General features: G+C 35.8%; 1 protein-coding gene across 1 annotated transcript; it reads right to left on the minus strand.

Annotated features, from left to right (window-relative positions):
* Positions 1 to 18,779: 18,779 nt before the first annotated feature.
* Positions 18,780 to 19,307, minus strand: LOC148566202 (uncharacterized). The gene has a single exon (XM_088487439.1). The coding sequence runs from the start codon at positions 19,305 to 19,307 to the stop codon at positions 18,780 to 18,782; it is 528 nt and encodes a 175-aa protein (XP_088343565.1).
* Positions 19,308 to 25,355: the final 6,048 nt, after the last annotated feature.

Raw genomic sequence — 25,355 nt, forward strand, 5'->3', positions numbered from 1 at the left:
GGAAAAAGTAATATGGCAATTAGCTTAAAAATTCATTCTCACTACTTTTTTATTTAACTATGAATAATGTTTTAAAGAGTGTGTGATAAACCCCATTTTTAGGATTTATCTTGTGTTGAATTTAAAGGATTTTATTAATTTTTCTCACATTTATTCACTAAAATAGCATGGTTTTGTAATTCTCCCTAAATTGTGCTTAATGATTGAAAACATACTTTTTTAGCCTTTAAAATTGATAAATTTAATTCACTTTAACTCCATTCGATGCCTTGATATGTTTGTTGAGCGATTTCAGGTTCATAAAGGTAATGATTGGGTGGATGAAGTGAAAAGAAAAGTATGCAAAGTAGAAAATTCATGAAGAAACGAGTATTCGCAGAATTCATGGCGACGCGTGTACGTGGCCCACGCGTGCGCGTGGGAAGGAAATCTTCCATGCGTACGCGTACCGTTACCCATGCGTACGCGTGACAAGCAGCACGTGACCAAATTAAAGGCAACACGCTGGGGCGATTTCTGAGCCATCCAAGCCCAAATCCAACTCATTTCTGAAGTTATTTGATGCAGAATTCAATAAGGAATAAGGGGAGAGCAATTAGTGTAGTGTAGAATCATGCTTTGGGTAGTTTTATAGAGAGAGAAGCTCCCTCTTCTCTCTAGAATTAGGGTAGATTTAGGTTAATCTTTTTTAGATTTAGGATTTATTTCTTGTTTTCATCTAGTTTTTCTTGTAATTTTTTGTTATTACATCTTTGTTCTTTTATTTCTTCTTGTTAATTTTTCTTTTATGCCACTTTAGTTTATGAACCCTCTTGTTAAGTTTCATTTCTTTTAATACAATTTGATATTTTATGCTCTTTTAATGCTTGTTTGAGTTATTATTGTTAATTTCTTGCATTTGGTAGTAGTAGATTTTATTATTCTTGCCATTTTAGCATGCTTTCCCTTTATACCTTTTAAGTGTTTGACAAAATACTTGGTTGGGCTTTAGAGTAGATTTTGTGCATTCTTAGCTTGGAAAGAGAAATTAGGTACTCTTGAGTCATTAATAACCAACTTATGTTGGTGATCTAGAGTTGTTAGTTGATCTTGTTTCTATTGACATTACTTATGGATTGAAATTAACTAGTCTGATTTGATTTTCTCCCGATATTGGAGATAACAAAATAGGATTACCTCTTGATAATTATTGTGTTATGATTAATGACAATGATAGAAAACCTAGATTCTCAATCCTTGTCATGAATGCCTCTTTTTAGTGATTGTTATCTTTAGTTGTTTGATTTATTTTCTTGTCATTTCACTTTATTGTCATTTAATTTCTCACTTCTTTATCAACCCACCCCGTGAAACTCGACCAATAATTGAACACTCGATTGTAATTCCTAGGGAGAACAACTCGGGAGCAATACTCTCGGTTATTTTTATTGGGTTGAACTTGTGACAACTAAAATTAAACTTTGATTGAAGGTTATTTATCGGTTTGGAACTATACTTGCAATTAAGCAATTTCTTTTATTGAGAAGAAATTCTAGACTGACGGTAACCTTTACATCAGTGTGCGACACGCATTGGTTTTCAATTGCTCTAGTTTGAATAAGTGATATAACATTCGGATTAGAAAACTTTTGGAAATCATTCTTTCTTGTAAGTTTCAATCTTTTAGAAATAATCTTGAATTTTATTTGAAATTAAACGAGTTTTGTACTTCACATTTTCTTAAATAATTAACTAAGAAATTAGTGATTAATTAGGTTAAAGAGAAATTGAATTGCCAAGAAATTAGAATTTAATTATTTATGATTTGTCGTTATTGATCTCTGCATGCCTCAAATAAATGAACATAAAGTTTATTTTCCTAGAGAGTGAGCATCTATGAAACATTAACATTCTCACTATTATTATCTTCACATTCACTGCTTGCTATTCTTATTGTTCTCTATTTACACGATTGATTCCTCATTCTCATTCCTCTATTTCTTTGATTTGTCTAATTAAAATAATCAATTAATCATTGTTGCCTAGTCCTTTAATCCTCGTGAAAACGATAACTCACTCACCGTGATATTACTTGATACGATTTAGTGTACCTGCCGAGTTGTGATTTTACAAAATTTTTCATCAGTCATCAACATCACTCCATTTTAAAACCATACCTGCATATCAGGAGAATGACCTAGTTCCTAATATTCGAGTGTTACTGGTGCGGATTTTCTAACCACAGACTTACCGGCAAGTGCACCGGATCGTACCAAGTAATACCTTACGTGAGTAAGGGTTGATCCCACGAGGATTGATGGATTAAGCAACAATAGTATTTGATAGGCTTAGTTAGACAAACAGAAAAGAGTAATTGAGAGTTTAAAAGCATTAAACAATAAAGAAGAGTTTGAAGACAGGCAGGTGAATAGGTGAGGAATAAAATATTGAGAAAGCAGTTAAGGCTTCAGAGTTATCTATTTTCTGGATTGACTTTTCTTATTAACTAATTTTAATCATGTAAGATTTAATTCATGGCAAACTATTTGTGACTAGACCCTAATTTCTTAGACCTTCCTAGTCTCCTCTAAAATTCATCAACTGCCAATTTCTTGGTCAATTAATTCTAATTAGAGGGTGATGATCAAATTCTAGTTTATATGCCACAAGAATCCTAATTATCCAAAAATAAAGGGATTATATGTCACGTATCCCATTAAATACAAACAATTAGAAATTCAGGATAATATGTTTTCAAGCTATTGTTCAAGTAAAGAGTTTTTCCAAGTTATACAAGAACTCAAATAGAACATGGGTCATACTTCCGTTCCACCCAAATTCATAAAATAAAGAACGAAAATAATTATTGAAATATAAATCAAAACATGAATTAAAATAAAAAAATAATATTATCAATCCATACAATAGACAGAGCTCCTAACCTTAACAATGGAGGATTAGTTGCTCATGGAATATGGAATGTAAATTTGTATGGAATAATGTTGTGGAATGTTGTTCTGGAACCACCCTATTGGGATCCCTTTTATAACTAATCCTAATAATGTAAAAATCAAATTTCTAAAATTAAAATTAAAATAATATCTTTTCCTAAAATAAGATTTGAATTTAAATTCGAATTAATTAACAAGTCTTCAGCTAATGGGTGGGGACCACTTGATTTGTCCCTTCTGCAGCTTCTAATCTGTGATTTCTGGGCTAAGAACTGGGTCAAAACAGCCCAGAAATCGTCCCCAGCGTTTTTCTGCGTTTTCTGCACGTGGCGTATGTCACGCGTACGCGTCGGTCACGCGCACGCATCGATGGTCCTTTTTCGCGAGTCATGTGGATGCATCAGTCACGCGTTCGCGTCATTTGTGCAGATTCCAGTCCACGCGTTCACGTCAGGCACGCGATCGCGTCATTGCGATTTCCTCCATTCCGCGCGGTCGCGTGAGTCATGCGTCCGCGTCGGTATTCGCTGGTTATCTCCTTGGTTTCTTCTCTTTCTCTGCAGAAACTTTATCAAATCCATCCGAATGCTATCTAAAATGAATAAAATTGCACAAAACTCAAAATAGCATCCATAGTGGCTAAAATATAATTAATTCTTAATTAAACTCAACAATTTATATGCAAATTCACTAGGAAAAGATAGGAAAGATGCTCACGCATCAGTTACATAGAATCTTCTAGCTAGAGTTATTATCGTTGCATTAGAGCATTCAGACATTGCAAACCAATTATATAGGTACACGAGACTCACTTGTATAAAAAATATAAGGGTTGTTTGTTAATTGCAGTTTCACAGGATCGTAACAATAATATTATGCCTGTTGCATTTGTCATTATGGAGGGAGAGACTTCTGATGTGTGACACTTTTTTCTCAATAATTTACAATAACATGTAGTGATACGGGGTCGTGTGGGCCTCATCTCTGGTCGACACGATTCTATTCGATACAATAATAGAGTTTGGTTGCTTCTGAGATCTTTTCACATATTTTACATCAGACATATAGAGTCAAACTTTTTGAAAAAATTCAAGACACTATATCTACTACAGAACGCGAACACGATTTGTGTTACTAGTATTATCCACAAATCCTAAATTAAACTTCATTAATTTAATTATTAAAATTACCAATTTAAATTATCATGACACTGACACTAAACAAAAACTACCAAAGATCCCAATATCAAATATCATCATTAAAATTCACCAACAAATTAAATTTTAATTTCCATCTTATTCTAACAAATACAATTAATAAACCTATAAAATAAATTTAATTTTCATTAAGACATAATTAATATATCTCTAATTTTTATTATCATACTAATTATTAACATAAACTAACTACATATATAACTAATACTTATCTACACACAGTATATTATAATACTACCATTTAATCATTATAAACAACATTAATAATCTACAATATTAACATTTTCATATTAACACTGAAAAAATTACAAAATAATTACTTACATAATTAGGTTAACTAAGATATATAATTAACAATTTAAAGTTTAGGATAATTAATTTTTTTAATTTTTTGTCTCTTAGAATTGTTGTTAAGTTGCACTTCAATGGTTTCTGATTTTAGACTGATATTGTTAAAAGTTGAGAATGTCATAATAAAGGTAGTAATAGTAGTAAAAGGGACCAGTGAGGAGAGAAGAAAGGAGCTGGAACCTCGCACCAGACGCGCGCCACATGCATGCACGATGTGTGTCTGCGGATAAACAAATCTGAGGCTCAAATTTGCGGAACTGATCCTCACTGTCCAATTTCAAAACATTCAACCTTCGTCGTCCGATTTGAAATGGGAACTAATTTGAGGGTTTGAGTGTATTCGTCCAATCTCCATCGATTTAAATCTAGTTTTCCGATTCTTGCACACACATTTTGGTCAATCGCAAATATGAGGGTTCGATTTTCTTCGAAAACTGATAATCTGATTTGTGTTTAGCTAAATCTGGTCCTCTGATTTGTTCGTTGTCATTATCCACATCCTGATGAAACACACCAACTTCTGATATCGGTGGAAATACCATTGTTACACCAATACAAAATTAAAAAGTGATCTTAAAACATGAGTAGTTCTCCTATAACTTTATATCCATGTCACGTGTATGCATCCCCAAACTATAAAATTACCATGATAAAGTAGGTAAATTTGAAGTTTAGAATTTAGGATATAGGATAGTCGAAAGTGGTGGTGGAGCTGGCTTAAATAGCCACTATTGGTGGTCAGTTGGATGTCGCCAACGGCAGTGATGGTCGGCGGTATGATGAAATTATGATGGTGAGAGAAAAGAAGAGAAAGAGAAAAGGGTAAAAGAGTAATTTTTTTAGGCGGGTGAATTTTTATTTAATAAATTCTTGAGTAAAATGTCTTATTTTTATCTCAAACATTTTATTTCGTCCTATTTTAGTCTTTTAGCCAAATTATTTTTTTTCCAAAACATACCCTTCTATATTAATTTTCTTCTAGATAGCAGCAAAAATCATAATTGTAGAGTCATAGTGGTTGTTGTAGTGATTTGAAAGTAAAAGTGACAGAATGAAAAGAAAAAATAACGATAAAAAATAGTACTTTTAGAAAAAAATTTAATTTTAACCAAAGACTTGAAATATAACGAAATAAAATATTTCGAATAAAAAAAGATGTTTCAAACGTATAAACAAATTTAAGATTTAAACTAAACATTTCTAAAACAATACTTTTTTTTTTTACATTTTAATTTTATAAAATATTAATTTAACTTGCTAAGATAGTATTTTAATAGAATAATTTTTTTTTGAAAGAAAGAGCTCAACACTCAAGTGGAGCAAAGAAAGACATACAAGACACTATGTCATTTCCGGCATAACCATCAACAACATGAGTTATTTACCACATCACTCTGCAACACATGAAAAGGTTTGAGCCACGCAATCTACAACCCCTATTGTCTTACTGTGAAAACTGACATCATTCCGTCGTAACCAAATGTTCCAAACAGCTGAGAAGAACCCCACTAGCCAGAACTTGTGCATCTCTTTTCTCGTCGGCATTGATCTCCAACTCTCAAAATGTTCTTTCAAAGTACCTGGTACAGCCCACGCCTGACCAAACTTCGAGATCCACGCACACCACACCTGCCAAGAGTGCTCACAAGTAACGAATAAGTGTTGTATATTTTCAACATCTTTCTTGCACAACACGCACAAATTATCATTCTATTGTAAGATTTCTAGTCTACTTAGCCGATCCTTTGTATTGACCCGGCCAACCAATACAAATCAGGTGAATAACTCGACTCGAGGCAGAAATAAACCCTTTCAAATTTTCTTGGTGAATCTGAATCTCAGAAGCTCCTCATCCAAAGTCTCTTCCTGCAAAATCTGCATAAATGAGTTAGTAGAATAAACTCCTTCCTTGTCAAATTTCCAAACCACTCTATCTTGCACTTATGCTATCAATCTAACAGATTACAAGACCTGAAGCATCTGGTCCAATGTATCTGTCTCCCATTGACGTTGTTCCCTCCTCAATTGGAAGTGCCAAACCTACTCTATCCCATCCCAGAACCCACACTCCCCAATAACTTATCCTTTTTTGTTTGAAATCAAGAAGAGTTTCGGAAAAGAGTCTTTCAACTTTCCCACTTGGAGCCATGTATCTTCCCAAAATCTGGTGGATCTACCATCTCCTACTTCCATAGCAAAGCCATCAATCATCTTCTGCCTTACATGTTGATCATTTATTTGCACTTGGCATATGTCTCTCCACGGGTCACCTCTTTCTAGTAATTTCTGAGTTGACAACAAGTGATTTGGGTTCAGGTTATTACAAGAATAAACAATCTTCTTCCATAGAGAACAGTCCTCTGATTTTTAGAAAATCACCACCACCATTTAAACAGTAAGGCAGCATTACGGACCACCGCATCACCCACCCCAATCCTCCTAACTTATTTAGTGCCTGTATCATTTCCCACTTCACAAGAGCCATACCAGGATGTCCATTATCCTTCCCCCAGAAGAACCTCCTCTATAAAGAGATGATTCATCGTGCAACCGCATTTGGCATCTGATACAAGTTTAAGTAATAAACAGGCAGACTATTGATTACCGACTCAATGAGCACCAGCTTTCCAGTTTTACTGAGTACCTTTTCTTTTCACAAATTGAACTTCTCTTCTATCTTATCTATAACCGATTTTCATAATGACATAAATTAAAATAGTCAATTTTAAATTCAATAGTTCTGATTTAAATTTTAAGAATGAAAAATATCTAGTAATCTCAAATCTCAAATCTAACCTAAACTCAATTTCGAGCATGAGGTTAATAAATTTTCGAGAATGAGTTTTACTTCAAGCTGCCAAGGCAGTAGTTCTGATCTTGATGACAAGACATTAAGACTGTTCTTGTCTATAATTATTGTTCTTCCAAAATATGCTTCTTTCTATCTACCATATATAAGAGTGTGGCCCATCTTACTTTTGATTAGCACCTATATGGAATAAGATTAATATACAAAGTTTAACCAAAGAAAACAAATTCAAATATTTTATTCATTTTTTAATAAGTATCGTTGTAAAACCCTACCTCCAAATCAAAGCCAATAGGACAACAAAAAAAAAAAAGAAAAGAGCCAATAGATTTCAGAAATTATTTTTTAATAATTTATGCAAATTAAAGCTCATTTTTTATCAGCGCAGATTCTCGGAATCAACGTCCTTGATTCTCGCAATACGTTGCATTCAGTTGGGTCATGTAAAATATGAATTTTTTTTACTCAATTTCATATTCATAATGACCACGTCATGTGATTATTAAATTAAGAATAATCATAATAATTAAAAAAAGAAAAAGGAGTGATATAAAAATGGCGAACCTAAGACCTTTTGGGGCTTGGCGGTGGCATGATTCATGTTAGGGTAGCTAGCAGCCACTCATTTAATTTGCAATTTTTCTTGGACCATATTTGACAAAAATAAATAAAAAAGTGTTTTAGTATTTTTATATTTTTCTGATTGGACCACGTTGTCAACATCCCCGTGAGCAGGAACCAGGTTCTGACAACTGCTTGGATCTCAATCATTCATGATATTTTCTTTGTACTATTCTTAGTCTTAGTACTCTAGATTACTGTAGCATAATTGTTTTTGATGTACAATGTGTATAATGAGTTATATAAATTAAAAAATAGATATCATTTATACTATTTAGAATAATCATTCGGATACTAAAGAATAAATATTTCATTTCAAAAATTTAAACTGATAAAAAAAATAACATTAATAGTTATTTCTCTAATATTGAATCGAATATCCATAAACTTCTATTATATATATTGTACAAATATTTTATTGGCTCTCTATATTTTTTTATTATTTTTTTCTTTTCAATATAGTCAAAGCCAAGTTCTTGTAATAATTTTTTAATATTAAATTATTAAGAGCGAATTTCTCAAAAATAATTCAAAGTATATGTTATATGTTGTTATGGACTTTTATAAAATATCAATAATGTTTTTTTTTTTATAATTCAAAAAATTAATACAAAATATCAATGATATTTTATCTTTTTATAATTAAAAAATATTTGTACTACTTATATTTTGTGTTGGTATTATAATAGTATAAAATATTAAAATAATTCACTTTTCTCTCTTATGAGATGTTAAAATGACACTCCATCCTCTTCCCTCTATTTATAAAATGTATATTTCCATCTCTTATAACTTTTAAAAAACCTCATCTTTAATCCATTTTAAATTTTTTTGTTTTAACTAATGTTAACTTTATCTATTTTAAAAAAAATGAATTATTTTTTACAAAAATACCCTTTAGCAAAACTTTTATTTTTTTTGTTATTAAATTTTGCTTAGTAAAATACTCTTTAATAAATTAATTTTTTATTAATTAAATTGTATTTTTATCAAAATATTTTTTAAAAAATTAATAATTAAATTATTTTTTTCTAAGATATCCTTCAATAATTTTTTAATTATTAAATTAAAATTTTACCAAAATTTTTATTAACAATTATTTTTATATTTTACTATTAATTTTTTGATATCAATATATATTATTTTAACATTAAATAAAAACTTTTTAATATGCATAACAATTAATATATATTTATATTGAAAAATAATCTTATTAAGATTTTTTATTTAATATTAAAATAATATATATTGATATCAGAAAATTAATAGTAAAATATAAAAAAAAAATGTTAACGAAAATTTTGGTAAAATTATAATTTAATAATTAAAAAATTATTGAAGGGTATCTTAAAAAAAAATTAATTATTAATTTTTTTAAAAATATTTTGATAAAAATACAATTTAATCAATAAAAATAATTTATTAAAGAGTATTTTGATAAGCAAAATTTAATGATAAAAAATAAAATTTATGCTAAAGGATATTTTTATAAAAAATAATTTATTTTTTCTTGAAAAATGAATAAAGTTAATATTATTAATTAATACAAAAAATTTAAAACAAATTAAAGAAGAAATTGTTTAAAAGTTATAAGGAAGAGAAATATACATTTTATAAATAGAGAGAAAGAAAATGTTATTTTAGTGCCTTGTAGAAAAAGAGAATGGTATTTTCTCAATAATTAAATATTCTTATATTTCATATTAAAATCATCTATATGTTATTCAATTTTTTTTAGTGATTCAATTATGGTGTGCTTTTGAACTTCTACTAGAATGCGACTTTGCATGCAGGGCATATAAGTAATTTACCATATTGTAGTATTCATGTCCTATTGTTAATTATTATTCTGGAAGGAAGAAGCCACCAAAAGATAATGAAATTATTATTGCTATGAAGTAAACTAGCTAGCTTACATAATTAATGAATTAAAAAAAAAGGTGAATTCCGTATAGTAGAAAGTTAAAGCCATCGATGGTCTACGTCTAGTCTCTAGTGCATAACTGCATACAATATTAAAGAGATGATAATTACGAAACTTAATTACTAATTTATTAATGTTAATAGTTGCCAAAGTGCATTACGGATAAAGAAGACGCAGAAACTAGAAAGTAGAAAGTGGTTAAAAATAAGTAAATATGTCACCTAATAAATTCTTCAATTCATCGTATTTTTCGTTAGTTGTTAATTAAAAATGCTTGATGCACAATAAACTCGATCAGTTATTATCTATATATTAAAAACTAAGAAACTAATGTTTTAGTGAAAAAATATTAATTACTTAATATTTGTATTTATAAAATATATATTATTTTATACGTATATTTCATATATCAATACATATTTTATATAAATAATTGATCTGTTAGCTAATTTTTTTAAGTATATTTAATGTGATTCGTTATTAATATATATAAAAAGGTGAAAAACAAAAATATGAAGAGTATATATATGGTAAAGGCCAAGTCCATTAAACAAAAGTATTGGCATCTCAAAGAGGAACAGAACAATTAAAGGAATGATGATGGGTCGTTCTCATTGATCCCCAAAATTTCAGACGTCAACTGAAGAAAGATTCCAATTTCAGTACCATGAAAGGTGTACAAGATGTCTCTGGTACGGGTTTGAAGGATAGATCGGGAAGCTGCGAGTCGAGACGAGGGCCGGATCCTTTGACTGAAGTGATGGGGAGAGGTACCTGCAAAGACACTCCGACGCTCAAGTCAGAATGAATCTGAGAGGTGTAAGGTGTTAGGAATGAATGAATACCTGGAGGGACTTGAGTCCTCTATTTATAGGTGATGACGAGTATCTTATCTTATCTTATTTGGCTAAGATAAGGTAGACGTTTGAATTCGAAAGTTGGTTAGGAGTTCTGGAGGACCAGTTTCGAGCCTTCTAGGAGAGAGGTGCGGATCGGACCCAGGAAACCGAATTTGGGTGTAGTCCCGAGTCCAGAATCTGTGGCTCGATCCGTAACAAAAAGAAACATATGTTTAACACAATAATAATTATATTAAAATTAATTATTAAAATATAAAATATATATTAAAAATAAATTAAATTATATATATTTATATAAAAATACATAATGATTAATTTTAGTAATTAGTTTAATTATACAAATAATAATATTTTTTTAATCCAAATATTATCCTAACAAAATACGCCTAAGTGCCTTGCTAATAATGCCCAAAGAACACATCACACTGCCAATTATTATGATAATACCTAACCAGCCTTAAGTCTTTTTGTCTTTTTATTTTTGTTAACCACTTAAGCCTTCAAGATTCTAATTATATATGCAATCCTAAGCGTTAAAATCATGGATCCTAAATTTTCTGCTTAAAACATACTAATGTAGTAATGTATGTTTTGTTCTTTCTCTTGTTTGATAGGTGCAAAACTAGAATATTAGTGTCTTGTTATATAAAACAATCGTCTTAAATATATACTAAAATTAATTATCAGTATAAAATATATATTAAAATATAAATATCAAAATCTCTTCCTCTTTCTACTTATTATAAACATGCCATCTTATCAGATAAGCAGGTCCATAATTATATCCCAATAAAAGAAACATTACATTGATTTATTTTTAAAAAATTATTAATTATTGATGAGTCAACTAACTCATACACCACCACTAAAAAATATGTGTGTATTTTACATTTTTACTATAACATCATTATCATCACTGTTAATCACATTTTGTGATGATGAATGGCAGGTAAATAATACAACTAGATACCGACCCGTAATACTAGCCCCCACCACATATATTGAATAGAGGGCTACATGATCATTAAAATAAAAAAAAAAAATATCAATACATTGTTATTACCATTGAATAGATATATAATATATAATTATTTCTTGTTTAATTAACAATAACGAAATGCGTCAAGCTCCACGTTGAAAAATAAAAAAGGAAAAAACACAATGCGTCAAGTTCCACTAGAAACTAAAATACAAAACATAATGCGTCAAGTTTTTATTAATTTTCTTTGACCAACTTCAAAAATAATTAAGAGAAAATTCACATCTATTGGACGACGTTTATAATGGAGATTCTTATTGGTTAAATCGTAGCTTAATTCCTTCTTAATGACATATTGACAACACAATTCAATAATTAAATAGAAGTACAATAATTTCATATATATGTTAAAAATAGTCAACTGACTTATAAAAATAAAACAATATATAGAAAAATGAATTCCAATGCATTATTGTTGTACAATTTTTATATAAATTAAATATTTAGTTATGCATGGCCACTTTAACAAAAATTATTAGACTTTGATTATCCAATACTTTAAATTCTAAAACTAGTTTGACATTGACTTTGTTCTACCCAAAAAATGGCAATATGTGAAACTATTCTTTTATAAACAAAAATTTCGTTCATAAAAATATAAGATTTATATCTAATAAAAAAGATAAATATTTTCTATAATGAACTATTATTTAATATAAGGCATAATATTCGATTTTAAAGAATCTTAATATATAAAGTTAAAAATAAATCTAAATCTTTTGCGTTTCTCAATCCACACATTCGCTATTACAAAATAATAGAATATTGTTTCTCTTTCTTTGCATATATCTAAATACTTTTTCAATCCTTAGAAACTTCTATGAACAACAGACTTTTTTTTTATAGGATGTTCCTCCAAAAAAAAAGCGTCCTGCATGAGAAAAGGAGAGGGAGAAGTGCTAGGCCATAAGATTTTGTGATTTATAATTGTTAATTAATTATTATTAATATTTTTAATAATATAAAATTATTATTTTTTAATTAAATACTAACCAAATTTTAATAAAAATATTAATCCTTCGATTTTTTCATCCTAATATATAAATCTATTTTATACTTATGAGTTCATCAAAATATAAAATAAAAAATATAACTGCTGATAATATAAATCTATTTTATGTTTTTTTTATTCTGAATTTTAAATGTTTTATGTTTATTGTTTTTTTTTTTTTTTGAGAGTGTACTTACAAGAATTTTATCTCTCGAGTTAGCATGAATTATAAAAAATATTAAGTTAGAAATTATACTAAATTTATGCATTTAAAATAATACATATACCATGAAATTATAATGTTATAAACTTATCTTCGTAGGTGATTTTAAAATTATAAATTGTCTTTAGGTTTATCTAATTTTAAGATAATAAATTGCACATTTCTCTCATCTTTTAAGTTCAATTCTCTTATATCTATGAATAAAGTATTAAATTAGTCTTTTATATTTGGACGTAATTTTGTTTTGATTTTTAAGGTTTAAAGTGTCCTATTTAAATCCAAAAAAGTTTCATTTAGCATCAATTTAGAGGTCAAAATTAAATAATTAACGGAATATCCTACATAACAACAGTACAAGTACAAGAACAAAATCGATAATTTGAAGAACAAGTACAAACTCCATAAGAACAAAATAATCATTGATGCATAAATACATTTATTTATCATTCTCTTTAATTTTATAGAAAATATTTTATTTTATATTATAAAAAAAATAATAAATAAATATATTGATGTATCAATAGTTGATTTTGTGCCTCTGGAACTTGTACTTATTCTCTAGATTATTGATTTTGTGTTTTTGTATTATGTTTAATGATAAATTAGAATAAATTATAAAAATTTAATTTATTCTCATTTTTTTATTTAAAAAATTTAAGACAAAAAATATAATAAAAAAAATATAATTATAAAAAATTAACAAGAATAATAAAAGAAAAAATAAAAAATAAATTGTGTCCCTTATTAATGTTTTTGTGTCTTTTTATTAAGATGAATACAAAATACACTAATTTAATATCTCTAAACACATTATTTCTGTCCATATATTCTCTGTTAAATATAATTTTATATCTCTATATCTTTGTTTTAGTGTCTTGTCTCTGTAAACAAACACAACCTAAATTTTTTTCATTATTGAATCAGATTCTTTGTTCATTACCAAACTTAGTTTGTTAAAAGTTTGAATTTTGCCTATAATAATATATTTTGAGTTCCATTTTAACTTTATTTGTAGATTTAAATTCTTAAATTCAAATCTTACATAGTTACTGTACAAAATGTCTCTTATACGGGTTGAGAGATGGATTGAGAACTTGCGGGTTGAGGCGTATGCCGGATCGCTTGACTGGAGCAATGGGGGGAGGTACCTGCAAAGACACTTCGACGCTCAAGTCAGAATGGATCTGAGAGGTATAAGGTGTGTGGAATGAATGAATACCTGGGGGGACCTGGGTCCTCTTATTTATAGGTGGTGATAGTTATCTTATCTTATCTTATCTGAGTAAGATAAGATGGGCGTTTGAATTTGAAAGTTGGTTGGGGGCTCTAGTAGGGTCGGTTTCTGGTCTCCTAGAGGGTTTTGATGGTCCGGACCCGGATAGCCGGGTTTGGGTTTATCTCGGGTCATGGATCCGTGGGCCGGATTCGTAACAGTTGCCCCCGTAGCGGGAGAGCGAGCGAGCGAGGTCTGTCGCTGGGAGATGTGGTTTTGACCGTGAGCTAGGTCGGTTTGTCGTTGGGAGATATGGTCTCGACCGTGAGCGAGGTCGGTTGATTCTTTTTGTCTTTTTGAGGGGAAGTCGTTGCGCCGGCCCTGATCTTTATGGTCATACCAAAGATTCGCCTGGCCGTTTTGGTCTGACGTGACTCTTCTGTGTCTAATGCGCCTGTTGCGTTTTTCGAGGCGTACTTTATTGGCTTCTTTTTCCAAGGGATTTATTGTGAGTGGACGTTTTTAGGTGTCTTTCCTTTATTGCCCCTACGCGCCTTTTTATTATTCAGGGCTATTTGCGTCTTTTTGCCCTTTTTTGAAACCGTTTTGGCTTTCCTTCTTACTTCCCTCGTTCATTTCGTTTTCTCTTCTGAAAAAAAATCTCCTTCTCTCTGTGGCGTTTCTGACGTTTATTTGGGGTTGAGTTTCTGCTTCCCAGCTTCGGCGTTTTCCAGGCTTGTTTTCTGCATTATCAGGTTGGTATCTCTCTATTCCTTCTTGCTTTCATTATTTTGTGGTGCTTTGTTATTTTGTATTTGCCATGCATTGCTTTGCCATTTGCTTTTTGTACTGCGTTTTGTGTTTTTGGGTGGTGGTATTCGTGTTTTGAAGGGGCTGAGCACCGCTGTGTTGGGTTGGTAGTGGGCAGTAGGTTTTCGGTTGTCTTCCTTGCTTCTGCGTAGGGTTAGTAGGCTGATGGTGGTGCTCCTTCCTGTTTTAGGTATGCATCGGCGGAGGAGTGAGGGTGTGGGTACTCCGATAGCCCCTTCCAGGGCATCCCCGCTCGCTATACCTGGGTGACTAGCGATGTGTGGGGCGTTCCGTTGCGGATGACAGAGGCCGATCTCCAACGGCTCCGTGATCAGGGGGCGATTTATGGTAGCGGTGATGCGGAGCGGCAGTACGAGCTTGCCCGTCCGGACGCCGATGAGCGTGTTTGTTATCTGAACCTTGATTCGCCCACTATGCCGGACTGGATGTGGGTTTATGAATCGATGTTTACTCGGCTCGGCGTGCGACTTCCTTTCTCGCCGTTTGTTCAGGATCTGCTGGGTCGGTGTTCCGTGGCGCCGTCTCAGCTTCACCCGAATAGTTGGGCGGCCGTTCGGTCTTTTGAGCTTGTGTGTCAGTATCTCGATCTTCCGGTTTCTGTTCCTGTCTTCCTTTTTCTATTCTTATGTACTCTTCCGACTAAAGAGGAGAAGCATAAGAAAGGGTATATGTCGTTCCGGGCTCAGCCTCATCGCCGCATATTTGGTTTCTTTGAAGATTCCTTTCATGGTTTCAAGAGAGAGTATTTTAAAGTGCGCCCTGTCCAAGGGCATCGTCCTTTTTGGTTGACGTTAGAGGGCGAGCGCCGGTTTCCGACCTATTGGAATTTTCGTTCCGGGCCGTCGGTGTTGACTAAGGTCACCTATGATGGTTTGTCTCCAGAGGATAAGAACATTGCTAGTGTCCTTTGGCATTTGTTCGGGGAGCGCCCGTTAAATCCTCGAGACTTTATGGGGGATCCTATGGCCTGCCGGGCGTATATTGGTGTGTGGCTGCTGCTTTCTCTTGTTTTTATGTTTGTTTTCCAGTTTTGTAACTTTGAGTTTTTCTTTGATTTTTCAGTTGAGATGGCCAGTGGCTTGACTTCTTTGGCGCGGCTGAAGGCAGCGATGGACCGGGAGGAGGGGTCGTCGGCATCTCCAAGTACCCCAGTCTCTAATCCTACTGCGGATTCTCGAGCTGTTTCCCAGGAGGTGATTTCGTCTGGGGTTAGGGTTGGAGCTCAGGCTTCCCCTGGCCCCGTGAACTCGCCGGAGGAGGAAGTCATTGTGGTTACGGCTGCCGAGGCCTCCCGGAAGAGGAAGAGGCCTGAGGAGCCTAGCAGCGAGAAATTGGAGGAGGATGGTGCTGTTCCTACCGTGATGGACCGACATTTTGATGCTTCAGGGTTCATAGATCAGTATTTGATGCCTGGCACTGAGCCATTTTTTGATGACTGCGATGTCTCTTTTTCAAGCTAAGTCAGTGTATCGCGCCCTCCTTCGATCTGCTGTTACTGTCCGGAAGGCTGAGCCCGTGATGGCTCAGGTCGGTTTGTTGGACAAGAAGCTCCGTCTCTCCCAAGCTGATGCGGCTAAGTTGAAAGAGCAGCTTGAAGCTGCCGAGATAGCGAGAGAGAAGGCAGTGAAGTCTTCCGAGGAAGCTGGGGCCGAGATCCTCCGTCTTTCCGAGGTTAAGACTTCTCTTCTCTCTCAGCTGGGTGTGGAGCGGCAGCGGGCTTCCGATGCGGGTTTTCAGGCAGCCGTGCTCCTTGGCGAGGTGGAGGATTTGAAGGTTGAAGTTGCTGCTCTGAAGAAGGAGAAGGCGGAGTTATTGGCTGATGCGAAGGGTGCGATCGTGGCTACCGAGGAAACAATGAGAGCTCAGGCTTCGGTGTTGGCTCCAGGTGTGGACGTGTCTGTGATGGGGGCTTTCAAGACCGTCCGTGATGGTCAGATCATTGACCTCGAATAGTTTTTATTACATTTAGTTTGAAACTTGGTTTTATTTTGGATGTTTGGTTGGCCCTGTGGCCGTGTATTTGGTATGTTTTGAACTTTTGTTTATGCCATTGTGGCCGCTTATAATTTGCTTTTTCTTTGATGACTCGCTTTTTCTTTGATGACTCGTGTGGCTGTTCAGGCTTTTATGTTTTTCGAGCCGTTTGCATGTTTTCCGAGCCGTTGCATGTTTAAGCCGTCGTGACTTAGGGCCTTTGGTAGGCCGTCAGCGTTTGAGGACATCTGTTTGTTAGGCCCCAAGGGTGATCAGTTCTCGGTGTTGTGGCCGTGTTTCTGTTCCTTTTGGGGAGGTAAAAAGGGGGAAAGGTAAAATAAAATGGAGTTTTATTGGGCCTCGTTAAAACCCTCAGTTTATGGCGGGAAAGAGTACCCGTGATTAATACTTAAATTCAAAGGGGAAAACAAATGTAGTAAAGAAGGAAAACGAATAATAAAAGAGAAGAAGAAAAACAAGGGGTGACCTAAGTAGGTTAGGTCAGTCTAAGTGTAGTAGTGTCGTAAGTTGGCGGCATTCCATGTCCTGGGGATTTCATCGCTGTTAAGTCATTCAAGCTTGTATGCTCCCCTTCCGATTGTGGCTTTGATTCTGTATGGTCCTTCCCAGTTGGGGGTGAGTTTCCCTTCTCCTGGGGTCGGGGTTCCAATGTCGTTTCGTCGTAGGACGAGATCGTTGGGTACGAATTTCCGTCGGATGACGCGGTGGTTGTACCTTAGGCTGATTCTTTGTTTTAGGGCTAGCTCCCTGACATGGGCTATGCTTCTTTCTTCGTCGATGAGGTCTCGTTCTGCATCTTCGTCGTTACCCCCGACCGTTCTCCTTGGGCTTGGCTCTCCTATCTCTACTGGGATGACGGCCTCCACGCCGTATGTTAAACGGAAAGGGGTTTTCCCGGTGGTCGTCTGAGGGGTTGTTCGATATGACCATAAGACTGATCCGAGTTCGTCGGCCCATAGTCCCTTGGCCTCGTCGAGCCGCTTTTTGAGCCCTTTGACGATTATTTTGTTTGCGGATTCCACCTGCCCATTTGTTTGGGGGTGTTCTACCGAACTGAAACAGTTGGATACATGTAGCCCTTCTAGGAATTCTCTGAATTTCCTATCGGTGAATTGGGTTCCGTTGTCCGAGATGACGATCTCGGGGATTCCGAACCGGGTTATGATCTGCCGCCAGAGGAATTTTCGGCATTGGGTTGCCATGATGGAGGCCAGGGATTCGGCCTCGATCCATTTAGTGTAATAATCTACGGCGACGATGAGATATCGGAGTTGACCGGGTGCCGTAGGAAAGGGCCCGACGAGGTCGATTCCCCAGGTACCGAATGGCCGTTCTGCCGATATAATGCTGAGTTGGTGGGGGGCGGCTTGGTGGATATTGGCGTGCTTTTGGCATTTATCGCAGTTCTTTACCAGCTGCATGGAATCCCGGATGATCGTGGGCCAGAAGTATCCTGCCCTGATGACTTTCTGGGCCAGGGTTTTACCCCCGATGTGGTGGCCGCAGCAGCCTTCATGGATTTCGCGGAGTATGTATTCCGTGTCCCTGGGCTCGACACATTTGAGAATGGGTTGCGAGAATCTGCGCTTGTATAGTTGTCCGGCGATGACCGTATAATTGGCGGCTTCTCTTTTTGTCCGTTTTTCCTCCTTGGGGTCTTCTGGCAGTGTTCCGTTGAGGAGGTATTGTAGGATAGGGTGGGTCCATGATCCTTGGCTGGAGTGTGTCAGACAGGCGTTAGTCGTGGTCGATATGGACGGTGACTTAACGACTTCCTAAATTAGCAACTTGTTGCCACGTCCTGGTTTGGTGCTGGCTAGCTTAGAAAGGAGGTCCGCCCTGGCATTTCGTTCTCTAGGAACGTGTTGTATGGTCACGTGATTGAATTCTTCTTTTAGTTCGTTTACCTTGGCAAGGTATTGTTGGAGTAGGGGATCTCGCGTTTGGTAGTCTCCGTTAATCTGGGAACTGACTACCTGGGAATCGGTATTTACTTCCAGGACCTTTGCTCCGACTTCCTTAGCTAGGGCTAGGCCTGCCAGGAGGGCCTCATATTCAACCTGATTGTTTGAAACTGGGAACTCGTATCGTACTGACTGTTCGATTACGACCCCGTTTTGGCTTTCGAGTATGACTCCGGCACCTCCGGAGGTGACGTTTGATGAGCGTTGACGTGCAGCTTCCATGACTCGGGGGTGGGGTTTCCCGGTGTCATCTCGGCAATGAAATCGGCCATGGCTTGTGCTTTGATTGCGTTTCGGGGTTCGAACTTGATTTGGAACTGGGATAGCTCGATGGACCATGCTAGCATTCTTCCTGCTAGGTCGGGTTTTTGTAGTACCTGTTTGACGCTTGGTCGGTCCGGACTGTCACGGAATGGGCTTGAAAATATTGTCGTAAGCGCCAGGAGGCCGTGAGGAGTGCGAAAGCTAGCTTTTCTAGGCACGAGTAACGAGTTTCTGTGTCTTGTAGGACTTTGCTTATGAAGTATATGGGTTTTTGTTCTTTTTTCTCGTTTTCGCGGATGAGTGCTGCTGCGAGTGCCTCTTCCGTTATAGAGAGGTATAGGTAAATGGTCTCCCCTGTTTGGGGTTTGGCGAGAACTGGTGGTTCCGCTAGGACTCTTTTGAAGTGCTGGAATGCTTTCTCACATTTTGCTTTCCATTTGAAGGGGGCTCCTTTCTTCATCTGTTTGAAGAAGGGGATTGCTTTTTGTGCTGATGCTCCGAGGAAACGGGATAACGCGGTGAGCCGGACGGTGAGCTTTTGTATGTCGTTAAGGTTTTTTGGGTTTGTCATATCGAGGATGGCATGACATTTCTCTAGGTTAGCTTCGACTCCGCACTGCGTGATCATGAATCTGAGGAACTTTCCTGCCTCTATTCCGAAGGCGCATTTTGTCGGGTTGAGTCGCATTCGATGCTTTCATAGGGTGTTCATTATGAGCCTGAGATCGCTGATGAGTTGCTCGCTTGATTCGGTTTTAGCGAGCATGTCGTCTATGTAGACTTCTAATTTGGTTCCGGACAGATTCTGGAATATCTTGTTGACAAGTCTTTGGTAGGTGGCTCCGGCATTCTTTAGGCCGAAAGGCATGACTGTGTAGCAGTACATCCCGTCGGGGGTGATGAATGCTATTTTTTCCTCATCGAGTCGGTGCATGGGTATTTGATTATAGCCGGAGTATGCGTCCATAAAGTTGAGGTATCGGTGGCCAGACGCGGCGTCTACCAATCTGTCTATGTTTGGTAGGGGAAAGGCGTCTTTTGGATAGGCTTTGTTGAGGTCCGTGTAATCGACGCACATTCGCCACTTCTCGTTGGACTTTTTTACTAGTACGATGTTTGCCAGCCACGTCGTGTAGGGTATTTCTCTGATGAAGTTTGCTTCGAGTAGGGCTTTTACTTGTCTTTTGACCTCGGCCGCTCGGTCTGACGACATTTTTCGTCTCCTTTGTGCTATGGGTTTGGCTTTGGGATCTACGGCTAGCCGGTGGGACATTAAGTCGGGGTCTATTCCGGCCATGTCGGCTGGTGTGAAGGCGAACAAGTCTCTGTTTTGTTTCAAGAATTGGGAAAGACCTTCTTTAAGGTCGTATGGAAGGTTCCTGTTGATAAAGGTGTATTCGTCTTTGGTTTGCCCTACTTGTAGTTTTTCCATGTCGCCTTCTGGTTCTGGCCTAGGTTGGCCGCCTTGTTGAGCGTCCAGGTCGGCTAGGAATATCCCAGCCGCGTCGCGAGACTTTTTTCGTAAAGCTAGGCTGGTATTGTCACATTCTGCTGCGACTTCTCGGTCTCCGTGGATAGTACCTATGGAGCCGTCTTCCGTTATGAATTTCATAAGGAGGTATTTGGTAAAGATGATGGCAGAGAAGTCATTGATTGTTTTTCTTTCGAGGATGACGTTGTAGGCGGTGGAGTCTTTTAGGACCACAAATTCTGATAGAATTGTCTTCCTTTGGTTGCCTGTCCCTATGGTGAGGGGGAGGGTGATGGAACCGTCCGGTTTGAGAAAGTTGTCTCCGAGTCCCGTGACGCCATTGTGGTGCGTTTGGAGATTTTCGTTGCGGAGCCCGAGCTTGTTGAAGGCTCCTCGGAAGAAGATGTTGGAGTCTGCGCCGGTGTCTACCAGTATTCTTCGAACTAGTCCCGTTCCGATTCTTGCCGAGATGACAAAAGGTGCGTCTTCGGCTGAGGTGCCGTGTTTGCAGTCCTCAAGTAGGAAAGTTATCGTTTTGTCGGCAGTGGTAGTTGGAGCTTGGTCTCTGACGGCCAGGACTTTGAGGTCCTTTTTTAGTGTTGATTTTGACTTGCTTGACACGTCTTTGCCCGTGATAACGTTTACTATTATGGTAGGATCGTCTTCTGGACTTTCCATGGGGGGTTGTTTTTGCGTTCTCGGGTTGCGCCCTTCTCTCTCTGGCGACCTGTCTCTTTCCGCGCGTTTTGGTTCTCTGATGATTTTGGCAAACTCTGGGAGCTTGCCGTCTCTTATGGCTTGCTCGAGGGCGTCTTTAAGGTCGAAACAGTCTTGTGTCCTGTGCCTGTAACCTCGGTGGTAGTCGCAATAAAGGGTTTTGTTGCCGCCTGTTCTTTCTTTGAGTTGTCGGGCTTTCAAGATAATACCTCGATCAGCTATCTGGTGGTATATCTCGGTAATTGGGGTTGTTAGGGGTGTATAATTAGAGAATTTGCCGATCCTGGGTGGTCGGTTTGTGTTTGTTTGTTTGGGCTGGTCCCTCTAATTTTCTCTGGATATTGGATTATGCCGAGATGTCGAATTTCCGTGTTGGGCGTTGCCGTGTTGCCGTTTGTTGGTGGCGACGACCTGGCTGACTTCCTCATCGTTTATGTAGTCTCTGGCGACGTTCTGGATCTCGTGCATGGTCCATACTGGTTTGGTGGTAAGGTGTTTGCGGAAATCTTCGTTCATGAGCCCGTTGGTTAAACAGAGGCTTGCGACAGAATCCGTGAGTCCGTCGACCGTTAGGCATTTATCGTTGAAGCGGTCGAGGTATTTTTGCGTGGATTCGTCTTGTTTCTGCGTGACCCCTAGCAGGCTGATGGGGTGTTTAGCCTTGGTGATTCTGGTTGTAAACTGGGCCATGAACTTTCGCAAAATGTCGGGGAAACTGGTTATGGATCCGTTAGGGAGGGCGTTGAACCATTTGATTGCCAGTCCGGCTAGGGTTACCGGGAAAGCTCTGCATCGGACTGGGTCGGCTGCACCTTCTAGGTTCATCCTGGCCTCGAAGGCCGTTAGGTGCTCCTGGGGGTCTTTGGTTCCGTCATACTTCATGTCCGTGGGTTTGTCAAATCCTTTAGGGAGTTTTGCTTTTAAGATCCTTTCCGTGAAGGGAGTGGCTCCCATTATCGTGTGTTCGTTTCTCGTGCGCTTGGTTTCTCGGTGTCGCCGATCTTCGTCTGAGTCATGTTGACGACTTAGATCACGAGAAGCGCTACGGTTGTACCTTTTACTGTGTCGCCGTTCTGGCGATTTTTCACGTCTGGGGCTGCGCGAGGTGCTATGATTGTTTCTCTCGTCGGGTTGGCGATCGGCCGCGACGAGATTTTGATCTAGAGGTTGCGTGGCTTCCATTTTCGGCGTTGCGCCTTTCCCCGGTGGCTATTCTTCCTTCTAGTTCCTGGACTCGAAGGTAGAGATCTTGGATTATTTGTGCCGCTTTTTCCCCGGTGTTTTCGGGGTGCCGTGGTTCTGCGGCGACGTGTTCGTTTTCTTTATTTTGCGCAGGAGTGGCGTGGTGGATGGTGCTTGCTATCCTTCTGCGGTTTGTGACCTCTTGGTGTTCGGGGGTTGGGTTCCTCGTTCGAGAGTTGTCTTGGCTTAGGGAGGTCTCTTCCGGTATGTCCCCCATTCCGGCTTGATTGGCGCAAGTTTCCCACAGACGGCGCCAATGTACAAGATGTCTCTTATACGGGTTGAGAGATGGATTGAGAACTTGCGGGTTGAGGCGGATGCCGGATCGCTTGACTGGAGCAATGGGGGGAGATACCTGCAAAGACACTCCGACGCTCAAGTCAGAATGGATCTGAGAGGTATAAGGTGTGTGGAATGAATGAATACCTGGGAACCTGGGTCCTCTTATTTATAGGTGGTGATAGTTATCTTATCTTATCTGAATCTGAGTAAGATAAGATGGACATTTAAATTTGAAAGTTGGTTGGGGGCTTTAGTAGAGCCGATTTCTAGCCTCCTAGAGGGTTTTGATGGTCCGGCCCCGGGTAGCCGAGTTTGGGTTTATCCCAGGTCATAGATCCGTGGGCCGAATCCATAATAGTTACATACACTTTAAATTTTTTAGGTTGACCTTATTTAACTGATATGTAAAAATAAAATATTCAGCCATTCTATATTTTATAAGATCAAATATTATTTATGTACGGTTAACAAAGTAAATTACTTAATGACAATAATAATTTGTATAAAAAAATAAAAATGTTGGGTTCAAATTTTTGTTCACTCATCATACGTATATATATTTTTATGAATATATATATATATATATATATATATATATATATATATATATATATTAAGAATATGAATTAAATAAATAAAATTGATTTAATACTTGCATTTGATCTTATTTACAGCAAATTGAATTGTCAACTTGCTTCAACTAAGTTTGAACGAATTATTAGACACCTGTAGATACGAGTCGTGTTGCCTATCGCTTTGCTGCTACTTATATTAATACAAAAAATTAGAAAAAAATTTTTAAACAGTTATTGACAATTATTTTAAAAGATAATGAAATTTTTAACAAAAAAAAAATATTTTTGATTTTTGATTTTTATTTTTATAAGAATAATTAATTTCTATGTCAATATTAATAAAGGAGTTAATCGATTCTATAAAGTTAAATATAAAAAATTGAAAAGAATATTTTTTTTTATTTAAAAACCTCGTAATCTTTAAAAAAAAAAATGATCAAGAATGGAAATAGTATTTACTCTACAAACTAATGTATTACATCTTCAAATGGTTGACGGAAATTCAAAAGGCAATTTGTGTTTATTATATAGACATCGTAAAACATTGGACAAAGGATGCTCTGTTTTCCCAAAACAGAGGAGTTAGCACTTAACCGTGTATGAAAATTCAACACAGAATATTATCAAAGTATCTCCAAGGTTTATTCTAGAAAGTGGCAACTAGTCCACCACTTCGTGTCGTGAACCCAAAGATGGAAAACAAAATGGTTTAATTACTGTATTATTAAACAAAATATTATATTATTGTTTTTCTACTCGTTTAGTTTAAATCGGCAGAAATTTTTTAGAAAAAATTGTGAAGCACCAATATTTTTAATATCTAAAATAATTTAATTAAAAGAGGTTATATGTCTTGTCTCTGTAAACAATTTTGTTGATTTAAGTAATAATTTTATTATACATCTAAATTTTTTGATAATTAAATCTAGTTAAATCAGTTTAAATTTATCAAAAATTAATTTTATCAGTAAAAGTGTGAATATACGTTTTAAATATTTTTTTCGGTTTTTGCATTTTTTTTTCTTTTCGCATTTCTCTTTTTTTTTTTTCGTTTTTTTCTTCTACTTCGCGTATTTTTTTTCATTGTCGTTTTTTTATCGCTGTTATTATTGTTGCGTTTTTTTCTTTTTTCTTTTTTTTTCTTTTCTTCTTAATAATTTTGTAGTATTGATTTTTTTTTTATTCCTCTTAAGAAAGTGAAACAAAAAAGATTATAAAAAAATAAAATAAGAAAAAGATGAAAAAAAATGAAAAAGAAGAAGAAGCAACGAAAATGAAAAGAAAGAAAAAGAAGAGAAAAAGTTTTGAAATATGCAAAATTTATCAGAACAAATAACATCGAAATTTCTTAACAATAACATATAAATTTTTTAATTTTATACCGATTTTGTTACAAAAGCACAAAAACGTTTTCTTTAATATTATATTTTTTTCTTCTCATTCTTCTTTCTTTCTTTCTTTCTTTCTTTCTTTTTTGTTGCTCTTATTTCTTCTTTAAGGAACATTACTTCTCATATTAGAATTGAATGAACATGTTTGTATTGTATTGCAATCTTATTTAATTAAATGAACGTAGGTTCTTTGTTTTTTTAGTGATTTTATAGTATTATATATTTCTTCTTTTTTTGTTTGATTTTTTTTATTTTTATTCTTGTTAAGAGAGTAAAATAAGGAGAATTATGAAAAAGTAAAATAAGAAGGAAAAGATGAATAAGAAAATAAAAAGAAAAAGATGATGATGATGATGACGATGATGATGATGATGATGATGATAATGAAGAAGAAGAAGACGACGTTTTGAGTTATCATTAAATAATTTTGGTGCATTCTGAATTT

This window comes from Arachis ipaensis, chromosome B5 (assembly GCF_059453495.1).
Source record: "Arachis ipaensis isolate K30076 ecotype BB chromosome B5, ASM5945349v1, whole genome shotgun sequence".
Lineage (NCBI taxonomy): Eukaryota > Viridiplantae > Streptophyta > Magnoliopsida > Fabales > Fabaceae > Arachis > Arachis ipaensis.